This window comes from Lathamus discolor, chromosome 1, assembly GCF_037157495.1.
Source record: "Lathamus discolor isolate bLatDis1 chromosome 1, bLatDis1.hap1, whole genome shotgun sequence".
Taxonomy (NCBI): Eukaryota; Metazoa; Chordata; class Aves; order Psittaciformes; family Psittacidae; genus Lathamus; species Lathamus discolor.
Genome location: NC_088884.1, coordinates 69,916,572 through 69,936,144, shown reverse-complemented (window position 1 = coordinate 69,936,144; position 19,573 = coordinate 69,916,572). Strand labels below are relative to the sequence as shown.

The 19,573-nt window shown below is 47.5% G+C and overlaps 1 protein-coding gene across 2 annotated transcripts; it reads left to right on the top strand.

The window, feature by feature from the left end:
* The first annotated feature begins 695 nt into the window (after window positions 1-695).
* On the top strand, window positions 696-18,627 carry CYTH4 (cytohesin 4). Of its 2 annotated transcripts, XM_065678923.1 has the most exons (13): window positions 696-777; window positions 6,215-6,297; window positions 9,182-9,282; window positions 9,536-9,602; window positions 11,839-11,957; window positions 12,322-12,402; window positions 12,834-12,946; window positions 13,505-13,653; window positions 15,248-15,359; window positions 15,783-15,859; window positions 16,224-16,295; window positions 17,092-17,246; window positions 17,546-18,627. In XM_065678923.1, the coding sequence occupies exons 1-13, from the start codon at window positions 759-761 to the stop codon at window positions 17,616-17,618; spliced, it is 1,221 nt and encodes a 406-aa protein (XP_065534995.1). In that variant the 5' UTR covers window positions 696-758; the 3' UTR covers window positions 17,619-18,627. The 2 variants fall into 2 exon arrangements, with proteins under 2 accessions (XP_065534995.1, XP_065535004.1); XM_065678932.1 differs by lacking the exon at window positions 17,546-18,627 and having other exon boundaries at window positions 16,744-17,177.
* Window positions 18,628-19,573: the final 946 nt, after the last annotated feature.

Below are 19,573 nucleotides of genomic sequence, written 5' to 3'. Positions count from 1 at the left end.
CCTCGCAGGTGAACAGAGCAGCACAAATGCTTTCAAAACTGTCGTCGAAGGCCAGGTCTCCAACCAGCAGGAATATCGACAAACCTGAGAGAAAACTTCATTCCTCCTCAGTTCATTCCATTCTGATTTACAAGGCTTCCAGATAAAAACAGTTTGTTAGTGGGAGAAAAAGGAGCAAGACTGAAAGTCACTTAGTGGGCAATGAGGGAGGGAAAGGAAGGAAGAGACTCTCTTCTCCCTGCCATCAACCATCCTCCAGTTTTGGGGCATTGACACACACACCGCACCCTGTGACAGAATTAACGCAGGAAGAATTGTTCCTTTAAAATGAAACCACTTCCCAAATCAGATGGGTTTTCTGAATCAAGAACTTCCCTTTTCTCTCTCCTCAGAGTCTCTCAGAGACAAGCCTCTCACTGCCCATTTCAGCCCCCTCAATCAGGGACGCATGCTCAGAGGTTCTCAGAAAAGCTGCTGGGATGGAAATGTATCTGTGGATTTGTGTGTCAGAAGTGACCAAGGAGCCCCTGTTAGCTCACAGTGGTATGCACATACAGCTCCTTTCACTGGGGCAAGCTCATGAGATGTGGTCAAAGGGATGAGGAGAGGAAGGGAGGAGTCACAGGGCAGCCCGCCCCCCCAGTGCTGCTGCGAGCTTGGTCACTAGCTCCCAGCTGTTTCAGTTCTGTAAAGCATCTGAACAGGCAGAAGGCAAGCAGGAGCAACACTTGTGTTGCAAACACATTGCTCTCTTCAGGATGGACTGTTGTCCAGCTGGTAAGCACTGACCATCCTTTGCCTTGTTTTCTGTGAGGGCTGTGTGCTCAGTTGGACAGAGCAGAGCACACCATGAAATCCCAGCAGCTAGAGAGGACGCTGAGGCTGGTAGCTGGAGGAATGAGATGGTGGAAGATCCCTGGTGGTGCAGTTAATTCCTTGTCAGCCTTCAGCATTAGGCATAGTTTTATTTCTACTTGCTCTCCCATAAGCATTGGGAGAAATTTTCCCACTGATTTGGGTGGCCTTTGTGCTGAGGGTGTCTGCTGCTGTGATCCCTTGTGCTGGTGGTCCTGAGCTAGGCTGGGAACTGATTCAGGGGTATCAAGGGTATATGTGACACTTAGGATGATCATCTATAAGCTTTGGCTTCTCTTCATGCAACATGGCTCCTCAGTGCTGTTTTGCTAGAGCCTGCAGGAGCTGGATTGCCTTTGCAGAGCCTCTTGTGCTCATGGATATCCCAGTGCAGCATGCTTGCAAGGCTTTTGGAGCTGGGATCTTCCATGTTACAGGTAAACGGCTGTATTCGAGTTCTACAAACTCCACCTGCAGGTGGGCCTGCCTGGTCCTGAAATAATCTCAAAGGGCAGATGCGAGTGGAGGAAGATAAACCACATCTGAGGAACTGAGAGACATCTCAGGTTTTGTTTCCTGCTTTGGCAGGTGCTGGATGAAGTGCTTGGGATTCAGCAGGGAAAGGCATACTGCCAGTCTGAACATTTCTAGCCTCTGGCTGAGGAAGCTGTGTGTGTGCAAAAGCAGCAGATAGAAAGAATGGAAGAGGAACAGGCTGAGTAAGAGCCAGGAAGAAAGGAATCGTCTTGCAATAGCCTTGCTTTGTCTGACCCTCTGTCCCGACAGGCTTTTGCGTATAGGATATAGAGCACAGAGTGAAGGGAAAAAGCAGTACTCAGTTTCAACAACTGTTCTGCACCTTTGAGTTCCTAGGTGGGTGACCAAGGAACAGGCATGCTCAAACTACATACCAGCCTTGATTGTTGGGGAAATTGGTGGGACTATGGGAGCTAAACTCTCGTGAGCATCTGGCTACGAATGCTGGAGAAGGTGCGCCTCTTCAGATCACCCAGCTCTCATCACATGAAAGCAACTGTGGACAGAGCTTCTCCAGGAAAAGCTGGGCAGGAAGGAGGTGGCAGTGATGATGGGGTTTGCCACTTATTGTCTTATTTTTCAGAGGCATAGTAACTGAGGCTCTCAGAACTGATGACCTGACAGAGTCGTTCAATCCAGTTGTGTGCTACTGAGTTAATTATGTCCTAAAAGTCGCACACAGCAATAGCACAGCTTTTTCTGGAGTCACTCCTACCTGCAGACGCAATCTTCCTGTTAGATACTTGTCTGCCTCAGCTGCGTGCGGATGAGACCTATGCCTGTGGGGAGGCTGCTCTCCCTGCAGTGGATGTCCTCTTCCAGCTTACCTCAGGAGCCTCTAGCTACTGTCTAGGTGAAGCCACAGAGCCAGTATGCCAAATCCTTGAGGTGGGTGTACGAAACATGGGAGGGCAGACTGGTACCACTGTATCATGTGCTAGGGTGTGTGGGGTGACAGACACAGGCAAAAGTGCTTGGACGCTATCCTGATTGCTCTAAGTTGTCATGTAGAATAAAGGGGACCAGAAGACAACATAAGTTATTCGTCACACCTTTTCCTCCGTAGCTGGAATGTGAAAATTAGACCCATGTGAGGTCTATGTTAAATTTCTTCTGACACAAGCTGGAAGAGAATTGTGGAGTGGCTTCAGGAGGGAGACAGTTTGGGCTGGAGGGAATTTAGGAAGGCCTCCTGGTACCTGGTTGGGTAGGTGGCAGGCCGTGCTGGAGATGACACAACAGCCATATCAAAGAAGAAAAGGAACTTCATGTGAAATTCTTCCACCAGACAGCCTCATCCAGGCAGAAGATGCCCATCAGGTTGCTCTGCTTGTGTGTTGCCATGGGTGGAAGTGCCCAAACGCTACAGCAGCCACACTATTGCTGTGTGTATTGCCTTACAAATGGGCCAGCTGAACCTGTCTTGTTATACTGTAGATGGGTAGCATATGGATGCTCTGTAACAGTGCTATAGAAGCAGTCATTGTTCATAACATCCCCCTCCTGTTAGTGCAGTCCATCCTTCCAGCTCTCCTGGGTATTCAATTCCCACATATCCATGCTCCAAAAGCTGTCTTCCTATTCATACACTTTTGCTTGGGATTGGAAGCCTGACTTAGCACCTGTATGGCCGGCTCTGAACAGCCCTTTGCAGGGGGGAATAAGACCAGCAAACTGTACTTTATGCTGGCCACATGGGTACCCAGACCTTTGTGTAACTCCGGCCTGCCCTCCAGATGGGTCAGCTGAGGGTGTAAGTCACCACAACTGGAACTGAAGTCTGTGTTCTCTTTTGAGTGACAGCACTGAAAACTGGCAGGTCTTTCTACCTGGGTCTGCCCTGGCAGTGGGGAAACAACCTCAAGAGCAAGTGTAAGCCCCACAGATGTGATATGCTTTCAATGTTTTCTCTCTGAAAATGACTTCCAAGCATCAACTTTGTGTCCTCCCTGGAGAGGATGCTAACCATTTCTTTGTGTGTTGTGTCTGAACTGGAAGACTTCAGTGTAGGTTTGGCTGCCAGCATCTCCCTGAAACCTGTGGGTGTTTTCATGGGTTGTTCTTCACCAGGGTGAGATTTCCCCCTGTGCAGAGGACCCTGACCAGGGCCATGCTTCATCTGTGTCCTGGCCTAGCCCGAAAGGGAAGTGCAACTTGGTGGTACTGAGGGCTTTGATGAGGCTGAAGCTGCTCCTCAATTGCCTGGTGCAGAGATGAATTCCCTCTGTCATTGCAAGCATTTAATCAAATGGTGCTTCACTCCGAGTGTCCTTCTGCTGGCAGTTTGGCTTCTTTTCAGTGTGGAGGGGGAATGAAAGTCAAAGCAACCTGCTCTCATCTGCCCAGCTGCCTTTCCTACCTTCTTTGCTTTTTCCATGGACGGTTTCCCAGACAAGCCTTATGGGTTCATTTCTCCTAACTGCAGACCCCAATGTGTGCAATAACGTTGATGAGAAGCCTCAGAGCACCCTTGGGCGCAGCATTAGGCCTTCTGTTAGCAAAGAGGTGTAACATGCAGGCACCAACCTCAGAATCATTTTCCAAGGCAAATGAGGACCCAAGCTGCTAAGGAAACTTAGGAAGCCTCACACGGACCTTTTCTGCAGCTCCATCTAAGTTGCCCTGAAAGTTTTATCCATCCATTTTTTTTTCCTCCCTATGTCGCCCTTTCCTGCTTATTTATCCCTTGATTCCCTCCCCTTCTCCATGAAGCAGATGCTTTTTCTCCCCCACCCTCTCCACACTCACAGTCCTTCCCACACTTTTCTCATTCTGAGGCAAACTGGACAGGTAAATCCCTTGTGAGCTGGGGTTTTCAGGTGTTCAGGAGGGAGGGGGACTGAGTTATTTACAGTCATGGTAGGGTCCATGTGGGTGACATGATGTCCTCTGGGAGCCTCGGGTCTCTTTAAGATGCTCTAGGCTGCTTCAGTTTACACAGAGCAACTGAAGCACAGCAACCAGCCACACCACAAACTTTGCTGATGGGGTGGGGGAAGTGGAGGCTCCTCAGCTTTGTCCTGCTGTGGTGGAAAGAAATACAGGACAAAGCGTCTGAGTGGTGATTTGTCATTAAATTGCCCACAACTAGCAGCCCCCATAGGGGTGAGAGACATAAAGCTGGGGAAGATGGAGAGAACGGTAGGAGACATAAAGTAAGCTGAAAGACCCAGGCACTGCTCACAGGCACAGGGCTGTCTGTCAAGGGGAAGTCAGCAACACCAAGCAGCAAAGCCACTGCACAGTTTGTTGTTGTTGCTTCTTTTTGTTTGCTTGTTTGTTTTCTTGCTTGCTTGTTTTCCCCTCACATACAGATTTGGCTGACGCTAGCTGTGGGATGCCACAAGGTTTCTGCCCCTCTCGACCTGCCTCAGCTTCTTTCAGCTCTTGAAGAGGATGCTTGCAGAGCTGGGAGGGGACATGGGTCCTTCCTGGCACTGACTTCATGCTGGCTCCTTGCCTGGCGCTTTCCTCGCAGAGACTCCGCAGCCTCTCCCCAGGGAATGCAACGCTTGAAAACAGTGTGTGTGGGGGGAGCTACAGGAGAGAGGCTTCAGCCTGAGAAAAGTAATAGGACAGGCTTAGCACATGAACCCAACCAATCAGGAGGATGGGGGAAAGATGCAGGTGGTGGGATGCAGGTCTCTCTGAGCTGTTCTGGCTATGGCAGGAAAGAAGCAGACGGGCTCTGTGATGACTGCCCTTGTCCCCTTTTCCTTTGTTTTGTCTTAGTTGGCTCCTTCCCCTTTTTTCTCCAGTCATATTTATAGCAGTTGTTTTGCATGTGAGATCCACACTAAGAGAATTTCCAAGGCAGCTGGCGGCACTTCCCCTTTTTCCAGGAAGATGGGAGGCCCAGGGGATTTTGGCTTATGCAGCAGTGGAGCAGGGCATCCAGTGACCTGACCTGGCTTCCCAGGGGAGCTTCGTCTTGCACTCTTTAAGTGCAGCAAGGGCTCTGCAAGTTCGGAAGTGGCATTCCAGGAGCTCCAGTGCTTTCAGCCTTGTGTGAGTGCCTGGGACTTTTCCTGGGGCTCACAATGTGCTTTGCTTCTCTTGGGGCTGCAGCCTTCTCCTTCTCCTTGATGAAGAGGCTGTGCTTCACCTGGATTATATTTAGCAGCAGTGCTGTCACCCCAATTCTTCTAGGTCTTTTATGAATCATTTTGTGGTCACTTTGTCTTTGCTGGTACCTGGCTGACTTCCTGTAGATTGCAAGAAAGCTTACTCATATTTCTGCATTGTCTGTAGCCCACAGAATAACAGCCTCCCACAGATGCTTCTTCTTCAGCAAGGCTTTCATCCAGCCATATCCTGCCCTTAGACTAGAAAACCTCAGCTCTGTTTCTTAAGACATTTCTGCATCTAGCTGTGGTGGATCAACCCATGAAGTCAATGGCTCTTCATGGGAGGTTTGGACACAGATGAAGTATCTAGGTCACAGCTTTTCAGTACATAAAGATGGCCGACATAAAACCTACCAAAGAGCATTTGGTATAACCTCTTCATTGTGCTCACTGCAAGGAAAATTGTTTGAATAGGTTGGGTTGCTGCAGGGTTAGATCAGAGGGCTACCAGCACAGCATCTGGCTGCTAGGAGGAGTACAGGGGCTTGTGCTGCTCACTCTGGACTGAGAATAACGTACAGGGCAAAGCTTGAGGTGCAGTGGCTGCAACAGCAGGGCACATAGATGCTGAAACACAAACATCGGAGTTGCTGTGGCATGACCCTAGGAGAGGATAGGCGCTGAGAAGTTGAAGCAGCATTTCCTGTGGTCCGCTTCATCCAGCTCTATTCTCACAGTCATGTTTCTTCTTCCAGATTCAACTGATTTGAGCGAAGCTGAAAAGGCTGAAATAGAGACAATCAGGCAGCACAGACAGGAGCTTTTGGAGGACATTAAGGTAAGGACCATCACGCTCCTTGTCTGCTTAGCCTTCTAAAAACTGTCTTCACCAAAGAGTGTCTTCATTTAACAGTCAAGTCCATGCAGAAGTGCTCCTGCACAGGAGACATTTACTCTGGCATGATCCAACTTGCATCCTGAGCTATAGGATGCCCTAGCATACTTGCCGCAAGTCTGCATCGAACCTGTAGTACTCTGCTGCAGGAGTCATTGACTACCCTAATTGGACATTTGAGAAAGGCTGGTCAGCTCATTAGCAAGGATGATCTGGGACTGCGTATTTAGGATTAAGGAAACGAGTATGACTTCATTAAGTCATACTGGCAGGGATCTGGCTCACCATTTACGACTAGTTTTAATTACCAGTTACCTGCTAATGACGTATCAGTCTCAGTTACCTGCTGCATCCTCTGTGTTTGTCGAACTTTCATTTGGTTTGTGCACCTCTAAGAAGTCCTCCTTGAAGGATCCTGTCTCTTTAGAGAGATGTGACAGCAGGACCTTCCACACAAGTTTCTGTGGTTGAACTTGCTTTTCTTATTTTCTTTTAGCAAACAAACATTTTTCCGCAAACTCCTAAAATGTCTGAAAGTGACAGATTCAAAATCAGTCAGTAATATCGCACCACAGTCATGCATGGTGCCATACACTTTCTGTTCTGTTCTGTCTCCACCACCATGGAATGTGGTTTCCCATTTGAGCAAGCTCATTCCAACTGAATCATTGGACTTGCACTGATTTTCCCACAACGTGAAGATATCCAGATGCCTGGGGAATAGGTGCAATATTTCCTTGTATAAAGGATTAGGCCATACTACCCATTACTTCTCAGGCTTCCAGACTCACCACCTCTGCTGCAAATCAGAATGGTGTCTTGTCCCTTCTTGCGAAACAGAGTATAAATGTGCATGTGGTTTGCTTGTTGTAGTTCTTGTCTCTTCAATTTCCAGAATATGCAATGGGCATTGTTGGAGGCAGGTTTCTCGAATAGGAGCACTACATTTTCTACTGACTATAGACTATAGCTGCTAGACTATACATACCCACACTCTGAATCCTAAAGCCATTAACCAGTGAGACATGCATTGTCCAATGGAGCAGGATGAGTTTAGGAGAAAGAAAACCTAAAAGTAGAGACATTTTTCCAGGTGCAATTCTATCAGAAAATATTTAGCAATATCCCTTAACACAAAGACTTTGGGGGGATAAGTGGTAAGGAAAGAGGAAGGAGAGGACAGGATTGATCTAGACTTGCCGGTTACACTTCCAAAAGATGAAAGTGAATAAAGTGACAAAACTGAAAATCATTTGAAAATCAGGAGCTAAGATCATGGCTTTGTTATGTTTGTGCAATACTTAAAGCTTACTAAGGAACAATCTCAATGGTGGAGATTGATGAAGCACAGCAGAAAAAAGGCCAGAGCAAAACTGAAATCCAGAAGCTCTTTTAAACTATGTGATATTGGGGAACTTCAGTTTCTCTATCTGGATGCATACCACAGCCACATCCTCACTTGTTGAGGCAAAATCTGTCATAAAATGTTCCTTCTTCCCCTTCTGGTTTGTGTGGGTAAGAATTTGGGTGATTCCTGGAAGAGAGTTGTGATGTGCTCTAGCTCTGAGGAGAATCGTAACTGCAGAAAGGAAGCAAGCAGGTATAGACAACTTCATTCCCTTGGTAACATCCAGCAAAGGAAGCCTTGGCCTGTTATGGACCTAAAGGAGACTGAATTCTACAATTGATTTTATAGAATTTGGCAGTGATTACTCTTCTTTTTCCATCTTTCTTCTTTATCCACCTAAAGACAGGTATTTGTGCAATGGTATTTGAATGATAGGTACGCTAAAAACTTTGTATTTCACAATGTGGCCACTCCAGGATTCGTATTGACTTCAAAGTTGCTGGTTCCACTTCCCCTTTTCTGGATGCATAGCAGGGCTATGCAAAGTAAAAGCTAGAAGGAAATGGGCATAATGGAAGGAGTGGCACATCTGACATTGCTTGAGGAACTGAAATCAACACTAGGATGAGTTCTCTCGGGCACTCCCCACACTGACACTTTCCAAGTACACCCAGGTCCTTGATCAAAAGCAATCCCACGAGTGGGTTTGCCTTTACCTGAAGCAGGAACAACCCAGACGGTCTTCCCCAGCACATTCTTCATGTGCACCACAGGAACTTTGTCCCCCTCTACAGTATGTAAAAGTTCTGACCGGGCTGGGCCAGCCCTGTTGGCAGATCCCCTGTTGTTGACCAACCAGGTGGCTTTTGGTAAATGTGTATCCCAATGTTTGAAAGTCATAGAATCATAGAATAATTAGGGTTGGAAGTCCCATCACCCATTGCTCTCAGTGTGGTTTTTAACAGCCCGTTGTACCGTTCGATTTTCCCAGCAGCTGGTGCATGGCAGGGGATGTGATATACCCACTCAATGCCATGCTCTTTGTGTCTATAAGGTTATTCCAGAAATGAGGCCCATTGTCTGACTCAGTTCTCTCTGGGGTGCCGTGTCGCCACAAAATCTGTTTCTCAAGGCCCAGGACAGTGTTCCGGGCAGTGGCGTGGGGCACAGCGTATGTTTCCAGCCATCTGGTGGTTGCTTCCACCATGGTAAGCACATGGCGCTTGCCTTGGCGGGCAGCTTGATTTTCCAGCCTTGATGGACAGCAAACATGAGGATAGCCTTCTGCTCCTCTTATCCATTGCTTTTACCTGGAATCTAGCAGGGTCAGCTAAAGCAGTACCCATTTCACAGACATCCTGAGCTGGTAGTGACCATCTGGCCTGTCTTTTTCCTGTGACTGAGGAAGTCAGACATGCTGCGTATGTGTCTGCTGGTTTTCCCTCCATCACCTTCATTCTCCTCTTCATTCTTCTGCAGAAGCTGAAGGAACAAATTGCTGAAGTGTTTGCAGAGATTGAGTGCTTCCAAAATGCAGATGAGAGGCAAGAGGCAGACAATAACCCTGGGAAGCAGACCAGGCAAGTGGGACAAGATGAGTATTCCTTTGTTTACAAAGTCTCTCTCTTGACGTTGAGAAAGCACAAACACCTCTGGGATGTGGTTTACAACAAGGACAGGGAAATGAGGCCAGGAACACCATTCTCGCCTCTGAGATTTCTCTTTATTCCTGGATAGTCAGACACTTGTCCTTGAGATATCTCAATTACTTTGTGAGTGAATTGAAACATGGCCCTTTATTCTAAGTTATATTTTCCTTCTTTTCGTTCGCAGCAAGCTGTCACAGAAGGATAAACTTCTGTCCCTGGGCAGGAAGAAATTCAACATGGACCCTGCAAAGGTAGGATTTGCTCATTCCACCTCTGAGGAAAAAGCTGAGAGGAAGAGTGTCTGTTGTCTCCTCGTCCACTTGCAGACACCCATATTAAAGGGGCTGCTGCATGGGAGTATGGTTTCCTATCTTGCTAAGGCTCTAGTTAGTAGCATCCTGTCCCTGGATATGGTCTTCTGATATGATCAAGCTGTGTTGACCCCCACCCACCCCATCATGTGTCTATAGGCCAACTGATCGTATGCAACCCAAACATAAGAGAAATAGGGAGAGGGCAGTTTAAAATTGCCGAGCCAAATCTCTCTGTGTGAGAATTGGCCATAGTGTGATAGAGAGAGATGGAGTAAGAAGGGGAGTTTTGAGAGTGTGTCAGATTCCTTGGCTCATTCAGGACAGAAGACAAGAAGCTGCCTCCAACATTTTGGAAGTAGTTATGGTTTTGGTAGTACTGGTTGGACTGTGGAGTGAATCACTTACTGTGACTCTGACCAGTGGGATCCAGACACCACAGCTTTCAGCCCCCTGCAGAAAGCTCTAAGATTGTCATGATGAAGTAGAGAAGGTGCAAGCAACACAGTTTCCTCTTCCTTCCTCCTCACCGGTGGACCATTTATTTGAGCTCAGTAAGGAAAACCACAAGCTGCGATTGAACGATTGCTCTTTGTCAGCTTAACCACCACAGCTGGCATCTTCGGTGGCTGCTGGGCTGAGTGACAGCTTTTCATGCCTCCTCCTCCTTTACCCTGCTGAGACCCTCAAGATACCTTCCCCAGTGTCCACACCACAGCTGGAGTGCTTGCCAGTCCTCTGTACATCCCTCTGCCAGTGGGAGCTGTCTCAGAGCAGTGATATCAGTACTTAGGGCTGGTTTCATCATGTCTTTCTGTCTGACCTTGGTTTGAGGCCCCAGAGGCATCTCTCTCTGTGGCACTGTGCTGTGCTGTGCAGATGTACCTGAACTATCTCTGACCCCAAACCAGTTTAGCTTTATTAATTCAATGCCAATCAGCCTCGTTGAAAAGTCTCGCTACATGCCTTTATTATGCAGATCTGTATATTGCTTCCCTTTTGCTACATACCCTAGGCTGAGAGGTGCTGCAATGTAAGGAACTTTCATTGCCCCTCCTTGCTAAGATTGCACTTCACCCATGCAGTGCTGATACTTTAAATGACTTTCTATCTCCAAGGTCTCAGGGCGAGTTCCTGAGGCTAGAGGAGGTAAGCGTTAGGAATCTGGCTGAGCAAAACCTTTGGGGAGAAACATTTTCTTCTGGAAAATGGAGCCCCCTCATCATTGCAGTGCTTTGCAAAATTAAACTGATCTTACTGAAAATCTGTCTGGGGAAAAAGAAGGGAAAATAGTGTGGAAAAAAAATCTCAGAAACATTTCAATTCCTTCTTTTGAAATGGCTTTTTCTTTGGGGCATTTTAGAAATAGTTTTTTATATATTACAAGGCAAAGTGAATTGATTCTGTTGAAGTAGAACATTTTGATGGATCTAAAACAATTTTCATTCCTTTATTGTATTTTGTGAGGAGAATTGCAATGTGGTCTGGAGGGTCACAGTGGTTTTAGATACCATTAAGAATCTGCACAAAACCTCAACTTTCTGTGACTTTGAAAATCATGAAGTTCCCTCTAACACAGGATGTTGACTTTTCACAGCCCAGCTCAGACCCTCTATATTCCCTAAAAAACATATTCCGACCTTACTGGCTGGGGAGGATGGAGCTGAAAAGACTCCAGACTTCTCTGTTTTGTGGTGTAGAAGAAGATCCTGGAAAAGTAATTTTAAGTTGTCTCAAGCCCAAATTTTTGTCTATTTTTTTAATTATAACTTCTTAAAAAAAAAATCTTTAACTTAATTCACAGAAGAAAAAATACATTTAGAAGCAGAACGCTAAGATATTTTGATTGAAAATGTTAAAAATTACTATTTTGGCTTTGCCTTCTTTGACTTTTAACCTATACTGCCCTTTGTTCTTCACTTGAGTTTCCATCCCAGTGAAACATTTATCCAAACCTAGGGATGAAATGGAACTGGGACTGACCCACTGTGGTGGATGAAGAGGGATGGAGTAAGGATGAGAACATGGCTGTGATGCATCAGAAAGAGATATGGGGAGTAAGAGGGGAGGCAACACCGCAAGAGCTAAGGAAGGCTGACACCAGGGTGTTGGGGTCCTACTTTCTCATCAGGCCCCAGAGCTGTCTTACTTCACTGTCCTGCTTCTCCTTTCCCAGGGGATCCAGTACCTGATTGAGCACCAGGTATTGTCCTCAGACCTGCAGGAGATCGCCAAGTTCCTCCACAAGGGTGAAGGCCTGAACAAGGCAGCCATTGGGGATTACTTGGGTGGGAGGTGAGTGTCCAGCCTAGTCCAGCCAGGACTAGGAAGCCCTTTGGAGACCCTTTCCTGCCTGCCCCCTCTCAACTACCACTTAGCTGACCTCAGTCAGGTGCCAAGACTGAACATACCTCAAACTGCAGTGGGCTGGGTGGGCAGTACAGCCTGGGGAGCATGGCTAAGGCTGTCTGTATGGGCTACCTTTCTTCCTGCCCGCAATGGGATCAGTCTTCCCAGACAAGAGTGTGCATCTTGACTTCTTGTTGGTCAGAGGGGAAATGAAGGTTGGGATGGAGCAAGGGAGCTTGTTGTCACACCAAGGGGCATTCAAACTGAGCAACATCAGAGCTCTCTTCTGACTCTATCTATCCTCTCCCAGGGACCTCATGAACATCCAGATCCTCCAAGCCTTTGTAGCATGTCACGAGTTTGCCAACCTCAACCTGGTGCAGGCACTGAGGTGAGTGAGCATGCAGGATGCAGGGGATGGGGCAGGAGCCCACTCAGTCACCGGGTCTTACCACCCAGGAAGGTTGTGAAGCCCTACTAGGCTGAAACAGTGACAAAGTGACTCTGGTTTAGGGCATCTTGTTTTCTTATAGGCCACCTTCCTGCAGGACTCTTTCTCTTGAAGTCTCTACTTCCTCATTAGGGAAGAGGAGCCATGATTTCCAGGATACTTGGTTCTGCTTCCTGCTTTCAGGGTGTTTGCGGGTGCCGAGCCCAGCAATCCCTAGAGAGAGGAGTAGAGCTCTTGTTCAAGCACTGTCTTTTCTCCCCAGTGTGATGGGATGGCTTCTTTTATTTTCGTGGTGCCCCGTGGGTTGAGGGGAGGCATGAAGTTCCCTTGCTCCGAATCTGACTAATTCTGTGACATGCTGCTTCTGACAGACAGTTCCTATGGAGCTTCCGGCTGCCTGGGGAGGCGCAGAAGATTGATCGGATGATGGAGGCCTTTGCCAACTGGTACTGCAAATGTAACCCAGGAGTATTCCAGTCCACGGGTAGGCATAGGGAGAAGAAGGCCTTTAAAGCTGAGCTCCACTGTTTACTAGAGACAGGAGCCTTCCTCTTCCATTCACAAAGCACAGAGGGCATCACTTGGAAGTGCGAATATTGCCCCTTAAGCTGAAGGAGGTAGCCCAGTTCTTGTGTAGCTTTCCAATAGCCAGAAGGTCTTCAGTCCTCCTCCTCCAGTCCATCCCCGCTGGAAATAGACTTGAGAAGTGCTCCAGCTCCACGAGGTACACCTCCTCACAGCAACAACAACACTGACAGACGTGGGTCTGTAGAAACTTTCCTGTTGGCAGAGTCATTGTCAGACCATATCTGCCCAACTTGCCCCATTAACCTGAGGGGATAGAATCACCTCCATCATAGGAGATCAGCTCTGTCCCTTTTTCTCCTCTTAGAAGGGACATCTTCCTTTTCCTCCTCCAGCTGAGAGAACAGTGCTGTTTTCCAGTGACTGGATACAAAGCCACCTGTTAGGATTGATTAGATGTATTGATTTGCCCTTTAAGACAATTTCCACCCATCCTGGTTTTCTTTCTTGTTGCCAGATACCTGTTATATACTCTCCTTCTCTATCATCATGCTTAACACCAGCCTGCACAACCCCAATGTGAAAGACAAACCCCCTTTTGAAAGGTTTGTGTCCATCAACAGAGGCATTGACAATGGAGCGGACTTGCCAGAAGAGCTATTAAAGGTACAAATACCTCTCATTTTCTCATTAGTCCCTCTTCTCTCTCTGTCTTGGGGTCCACTGAGAAGCAAAGGCCTACAGCTCTCAGTGTAATATGCTTGTTGGTGAGGACATGGAGCAAGAGAGATGGGACTGAAGCCATCCAGTGAACAGCAGTATCAGTTTAAGTTTGTGTTTTTAAGTGTGTCCGTGTGAGACAGGGACAGATACTGTAACTGTGTGAGGGAAAAAGACATGAGCTATGAGTGTCTGTGTGTCATGTATTTATGAGGCTGTGTGATGAGGCACCCACCTCTGTAGGTAGCTGGGCACCTGACTCTTTCGGCCAGCTTTGAAAGTCCTAGTCCCAAGGGGACTGTTTCTTGTGTCTCTGTGTGTGTGAGGCAATGTCATTATGGCCCAGTTTAGGAATCCCTTTCACTTGTTCGTGCTTGACTATCTCAGCTGACTCCAGTGTTCACGCCAGTCAGGACACTAGTGCCTGACCTCTCGTACATCAAGGTATGGCTTTGAGTGAGTAGAACCAACAAGCCCCAAGTGGGCATCAGTGGCTCTTCCAGCATTTGTAAAGCTCTCAGCAGGGCCATGGCATCTCTGATCCCAGAAGATGAAGATGCACATCAGGGGAGACAGAGACAGGGGATGCATCCATTAGCGGATCTGGAGATACCATTTTCCCAAAGCTTCAGCAGGCACGGACCTGCCCTATGAGGCAAGGTAGAGGAGGGCAGCCTGCTTACATGTGCTTAGCTTCACCCAGCCAGCCTGGGGAGAGTAACTTGTTTTGTGTCAAAGAGAATGCCTACATCCCACACTTGGGTTTGCTGAGCAGCATCCCCTCAGGGTAAAGGCTTTGGATTTTTCTCCAGAGTGCCATTTCTTTCAGGCTGTTTGATGGAAGTTGCAGGAGCCTGTAGTTGTTTCAGTTTGTTGGGGTATTTTTGCTTGAGATTTGTGTAACAAATGATGGCATATCCTACGATATGAGCAACATTTTTGTATCTCTTGAAAACTAGTAACCTGTCTCCCTGTCACTCTGCTGTTATGAATGTCATCCTTTGTGTTCCCTCAGTGCAAAGGCCTTGAGTCTAAGAAATGAGCCTACTTCTTGTCATTTGAATGTGTGTATTGGTCTCTACATACAATTTCTCAGCACAGTATTCGGCACCACCAACCGAGGGCTTAAATGGCCCCATGCAGAGACATTTGCAATCTCTGCCATACCATGTCTCCCCCTCCCGGTGCCTTAGCACTACCCACAGTGGCACTCGTGTGACATGCTGGATTTGGTCACTGCAGCCTCTCTTGGTATGGGTGCACATTTTTGTGTCTGTGCCTTTTCAAACTGAGTCTCCCTTTTGTGACACAGGATGCAGAAAAGAGCAGATGATCCCCCTTGAGACCCTATGAGCTGCAGACTGAGAGCTGTTGTACCCCAATACCCACTGACCTCTCCCCTCCCCATTTCACTCATCTCACCCTGTGGAAACAGAGTGGTGATGCAGATGGACCTAGGAGAGTTGTGTACAAGCTTGGTCAGAAATCTGTCTTTCCTTTTCTTTCCCTCTTTCTTTCTCTCACCAATGCTCTGGGGCAGAATCTGTTTGAGAGCATAAAGAACGAACCATTCTCCATACCAGAGGACGATGGAAATGACCTCACACATACTTTCTTCAACCCTAACCGTGAGGGTTGGCTCCTGAAGCTAGGTAAGGTAAAAGATTTCCTTGGCTCCTCTGAATTCCCTGCCTACCTGCTTGCCTCCCATCACAGATCTCCCCTCCGGAACCCACCAGCATCTCTGCTGTGGTGGGGTGAGGCTGACATCTGCTGTTGAAACCAGATGCCTGCTCTCCCTTTCCAGCTCCTGCAGGCTCTGTCTGCTCAAAACAGGGGCCCAAAAAAATCTCTCTCAGCTCTCCTCATTCACAGCCCCATCAGAGCAAAATTTACTCCCTGTGTGTGTGCATGTCCACCATCATATCAGCAATGAGCACCTACCTGGGGCTGATCTACAGCGATTGCTGGGAGGGAATGCTTGTGTGTGTGTGTGTTTGGAGCTTGATGGGGAATGGGATGGGAACAAAGAGCAAAATGTGTGACTAATGGCTTTGGAACCTCATTGCCTTTAGGAGGACGTGTGAAAACCTGGAAACGCCGTTGGTTCATTCTGACCGATAACTGCCTCTACTACTTTGAATATACGACGGTAAAGGGTTCATTCCTGGTTAAGAAATGGTGTCCTGGGTGGTTATGAGCCTCTCTAGAGCCAGGGAGGAGCGGAAGGTTAGGAAGGCAACTCTTGCCTACTACCTTATGCTCCCAGACAGACCTCAGACCTCTTCTCCTGCACTGTTTCCTCTTCTCTGTTCTTGAGGAGAAGGGATGCTGGACATTGCTGTTATTTTCTGTTAACTCATCCCCCCACTGTGTAAATGGAGAGGGTCTCCCCAGGCATACACTGCTGTTGTCACCCCCATAAAGGCACATGTCTGGTAAATCAGAGAGGCTCTGTATAGTGGCAAAGATTTGGGGAGCATGTTGCATGTTAATTCATGTTTCGCTGCCTTCAGGACAAAGAGCCTCTGGGTATTATTCCCCTGGAGAACCTATCAGTCCGGAAGGTGGATGATCCCAAAAAGCCAGTAAGTCTCCCTTGCTCGGTGCTCTGCTAATACAGGCTCTCCAGTCTTACCATGCTTCTCAGAGGGAAGGTGCCATTCCAAACTGCCTTGTGTCCCTGTCTAAACATGATAGTATTTAAACATGGTTGTATTTTACCAGGGAAGATCTGGTGTAAAGAGAGAGCTGTCCTTTGCGTGGCTGTATTGTATGTTTTCATGTGTGTGTAGGGGGGTTGAGATGAGTGCCCATAGTTGACTCCTTACTCATTTTGCACCGTCACCCAGGAGATGGGGGTTCAGTTTCTCTCCCAAAGATTCTCCATAATCACTTACAGCACATTTAGACTAGTCAGTGCTGTGGTGTTGGGAAACTTGCCCAGGAAGTGACACTCTGTCTGTGCATCTTTTGTGAATACCCATTCTTGATGTGTCATGTCTCTGAAAGCGCCTTCTATCTGTGTGGTGACAGGCAGAAGAGAGGATGTTGCATCAACTTCAAAGGGGAAGACATCTTCATGAGTGGAGCAAAGTGACAGATATCAGAAGGTGTTTTCTGGTAGCTGTTTATGCTCCATCTCTTCATTAAAGCTGTTTTAGTGTCCATTCACAGGAAGGGTATATTTATCCAAGAGGGGTAGCCTGAAGATCTAACTCATAGAGGGATTCTTGGAGTAGGGAAGGAAAGGTTCTGTTGCATTTCAGAGACAATGTTCTCCTCCTTTTTCACTTTCAACCTATCCCCATGGTTGAAAGCAGCATAGTCTCCTTGTTCCACCCTGTCCTCCCCTACTGCCCCATTTTATTCCCTTTCTGACAGAACTGCTTTGAGCTCTTCATTCCCAACTGCAAAGGGCAGAAGATCAAAGCCTGCAAAACAGACGGGGATGGGAAGGTGGTCGAAGGCAAGCATCAGTCCTACAAGATTTCAGCAGCCACACCAGCAGAACGTGATGAGTGGATTGAGGCAATACGGTGAGGAGACCAGAAATGGAGGCCAGAGCTTGCCTTTGTTCAGCGCCAGGGACAAATGGTCAGGCAGTTCATTTGACTACCAAAGCCTGAAAAAGGGGGTGGAAAGAATTATTTGCAGTCTAGCAACTGTGGTGCCTCTTAAGTTCAAAGTTTTAAGGTCCCTTTTGGAAAATCTTTAGCCACAGCTAAATGCTCTGCTGTGGGTATATCTATAGTTCAGTTCAAGTTCAGTTAGGTTGCCTGTGCTGCTTTCCAGCATTAAGTCTGTTACTTTTGCTATCATTTGCTCTTATTTCCAGGATGAGCATCACACAGGATCCTTTCTATGATCTGGTCTCTGCCCGTAAGAAAAAGATTGCCAGCAAAAACTGAGCTCTGACCCGGTCACTGACAGCAGGAAGATGTAGTTGTCGGACAGCTTCCCTCCCATGCTGGGCTCTTCCAGTGAAGAAACTTGGGAGCATTGGTTCCCTCTGCCTCCCACTTGGCAGGAAGGTGACTGATGGGACAACTTGGCAGATTTGCGTCTTCCTTTTCCAAACTGAAGGCAGACGCACAATGTGCAATCCACTGAGGACCGTTGGAACAATGGACATGGCGCTTTCCATGTCCAAATGTAAAGGCTCAACAGCAGCTGGCCTTTGGGTTCTCCTATATAGCTCCAGGCTTGTAGGGCAGGATCTGAGAGGAGTCAAAAACATCCCAGAATGTTCCAGCCCCTCCTGCCATCAAACCAGACCTGGGCATTTTTCTGAGGAACCATGCAGGTGCTCTCAGAGCCACCAAGCATGGTCCAATCAGTTGCAGAGCAACCCAGTGGTTTCCTTTCCCTGAACAGATGTGTAGTTGTGGTACAGAAGGAGCCACTGATATCTAAGATCTCACTGTGAAACCAGAGACCAGAGGAAGATAAGAATCTCTCTGCTCAGAAGAGAGCCCTCTCTACCTCTTTCTATAGTCATGAGGGCTGTAATCCTGGGAGGCCCCTGATCTGTAACTAAGTCATAGTTTTTTAGGAAGTTAAAGATGTTGGATAGGGAGGTAAGGGATAACTGAGTGTAGAGAGGCTATAGGACTAGATAAGCAGCTCTGGGTCTTTTGCCTTTTTGCTTTGAGACTCAGGGACCACAACAGGTTTCACTAGGTGAGAAACACAGACACTAGCTCTCCTTCTGGCTGATGGCTCCTCAAGAAAGGTTGCTTCCTTGTACCACCCCAGAGGCCTGAGCTTCGTATCTGAAAGACATGCTGCCAGAAGGCTGTATACACACCACACACACACTGAGGCAAACCCATCTACACACAGTGTTTTCATCTGGAGTCAGAGGTGGGGTTTTTTGTGTCTCTTGTGTAAAGGAAGAAATAAAAGTGCTTGAAACAAGCCCAGAACTCAGGCCCACATGATCATTTCAACAATAAAGGCAGAGGATGTGAGATAGGAGTGCCATGTTCCTGTGCTTTGCAAAGCAGCCTGTGCACCACTGCAGCTCTGCACTGCACCCAAAATGCAGGCAGGTTAATGCATGGCACAAGCAGGCAGATGTTGGGCAGCATGGGAGGGAGGAGGAAATGGGATGAGGGGAAAGGGACAAGGAGATGCAACACTGCAAACTGGGAGCAGCACAGAGGCAAATACCGGAGACTCACTAGAGACAATTACACCTGCAGGGTTAAGGGATGTGGTAAGCTCTGGTTTTTATCTGTTACCTTTTGTGGTGTCTTCTAGTACTGATGCTGGCTGTCTCTTGCCTTTTTTCTTCCTGCAGAGGGCTCTATCTACCAGGCAATCTGCAGCAGGGCCAGCGCAGACTGATTATTCATTCTGGTTATTTTTAACCAAGCCACAGGAATGTTGAATTAATTTCAAGAGGCAGGGAGTGTATCTCGGAGTTGAAGCACGCGTTCACCCTAGAGAAGAAACGTGAAGGTTTTCTTCTGCTCTCGCCTGCAAATGTCTCCTGTGTTGAATCTTTTTGTCACTGATGTGATACAGAGTGAATTTGCTCCCCATCGCTCTAGAGCACATGTGCTTACACACACATTCACTCTTGCTTTGGGTTCAATGCAGGGAGGCAGGGTCGTGTCCAGAGGTGGGAGGTGAAGTCAGAATATGCCCTCTTGGCAACATCTCCAATATATGTAAGAGAAATGTAAATGTGCACTTGGTTGATAAAAGATGCTCCAGAGCCTACGATTTGGGTGAGAAATATCTGTTCTTGCACCTCCCAAGCTCATGCTCTGTGTGGCAAAAGTCATCAATATGTAGCCTTGAGTCTCTCTTCTACTCACAATCTGTACAATCTAAGCCCTCCCTAGACCTGGATCAT

Bases quoted from the DNA above. Each gene is read 5' to 3' on its own strand.
- CYTH4 (XM_065678923.1), top strand. The intron at 12,947-13,504 runs GTAGGCATAGGG...TCTTGTTGCCAG, and splicing joins AGGAGTATTCCAGTCCACGG to ATACCTGTTATATACTCTCC. The intron at 15,360-15,782 runs GTAAGGTAAAAG...CATTGCCTTTAG, and splicing joins GGGTTGGCTCCTGAAGCTAG to GAGGACGTGTGAAAACCTGG.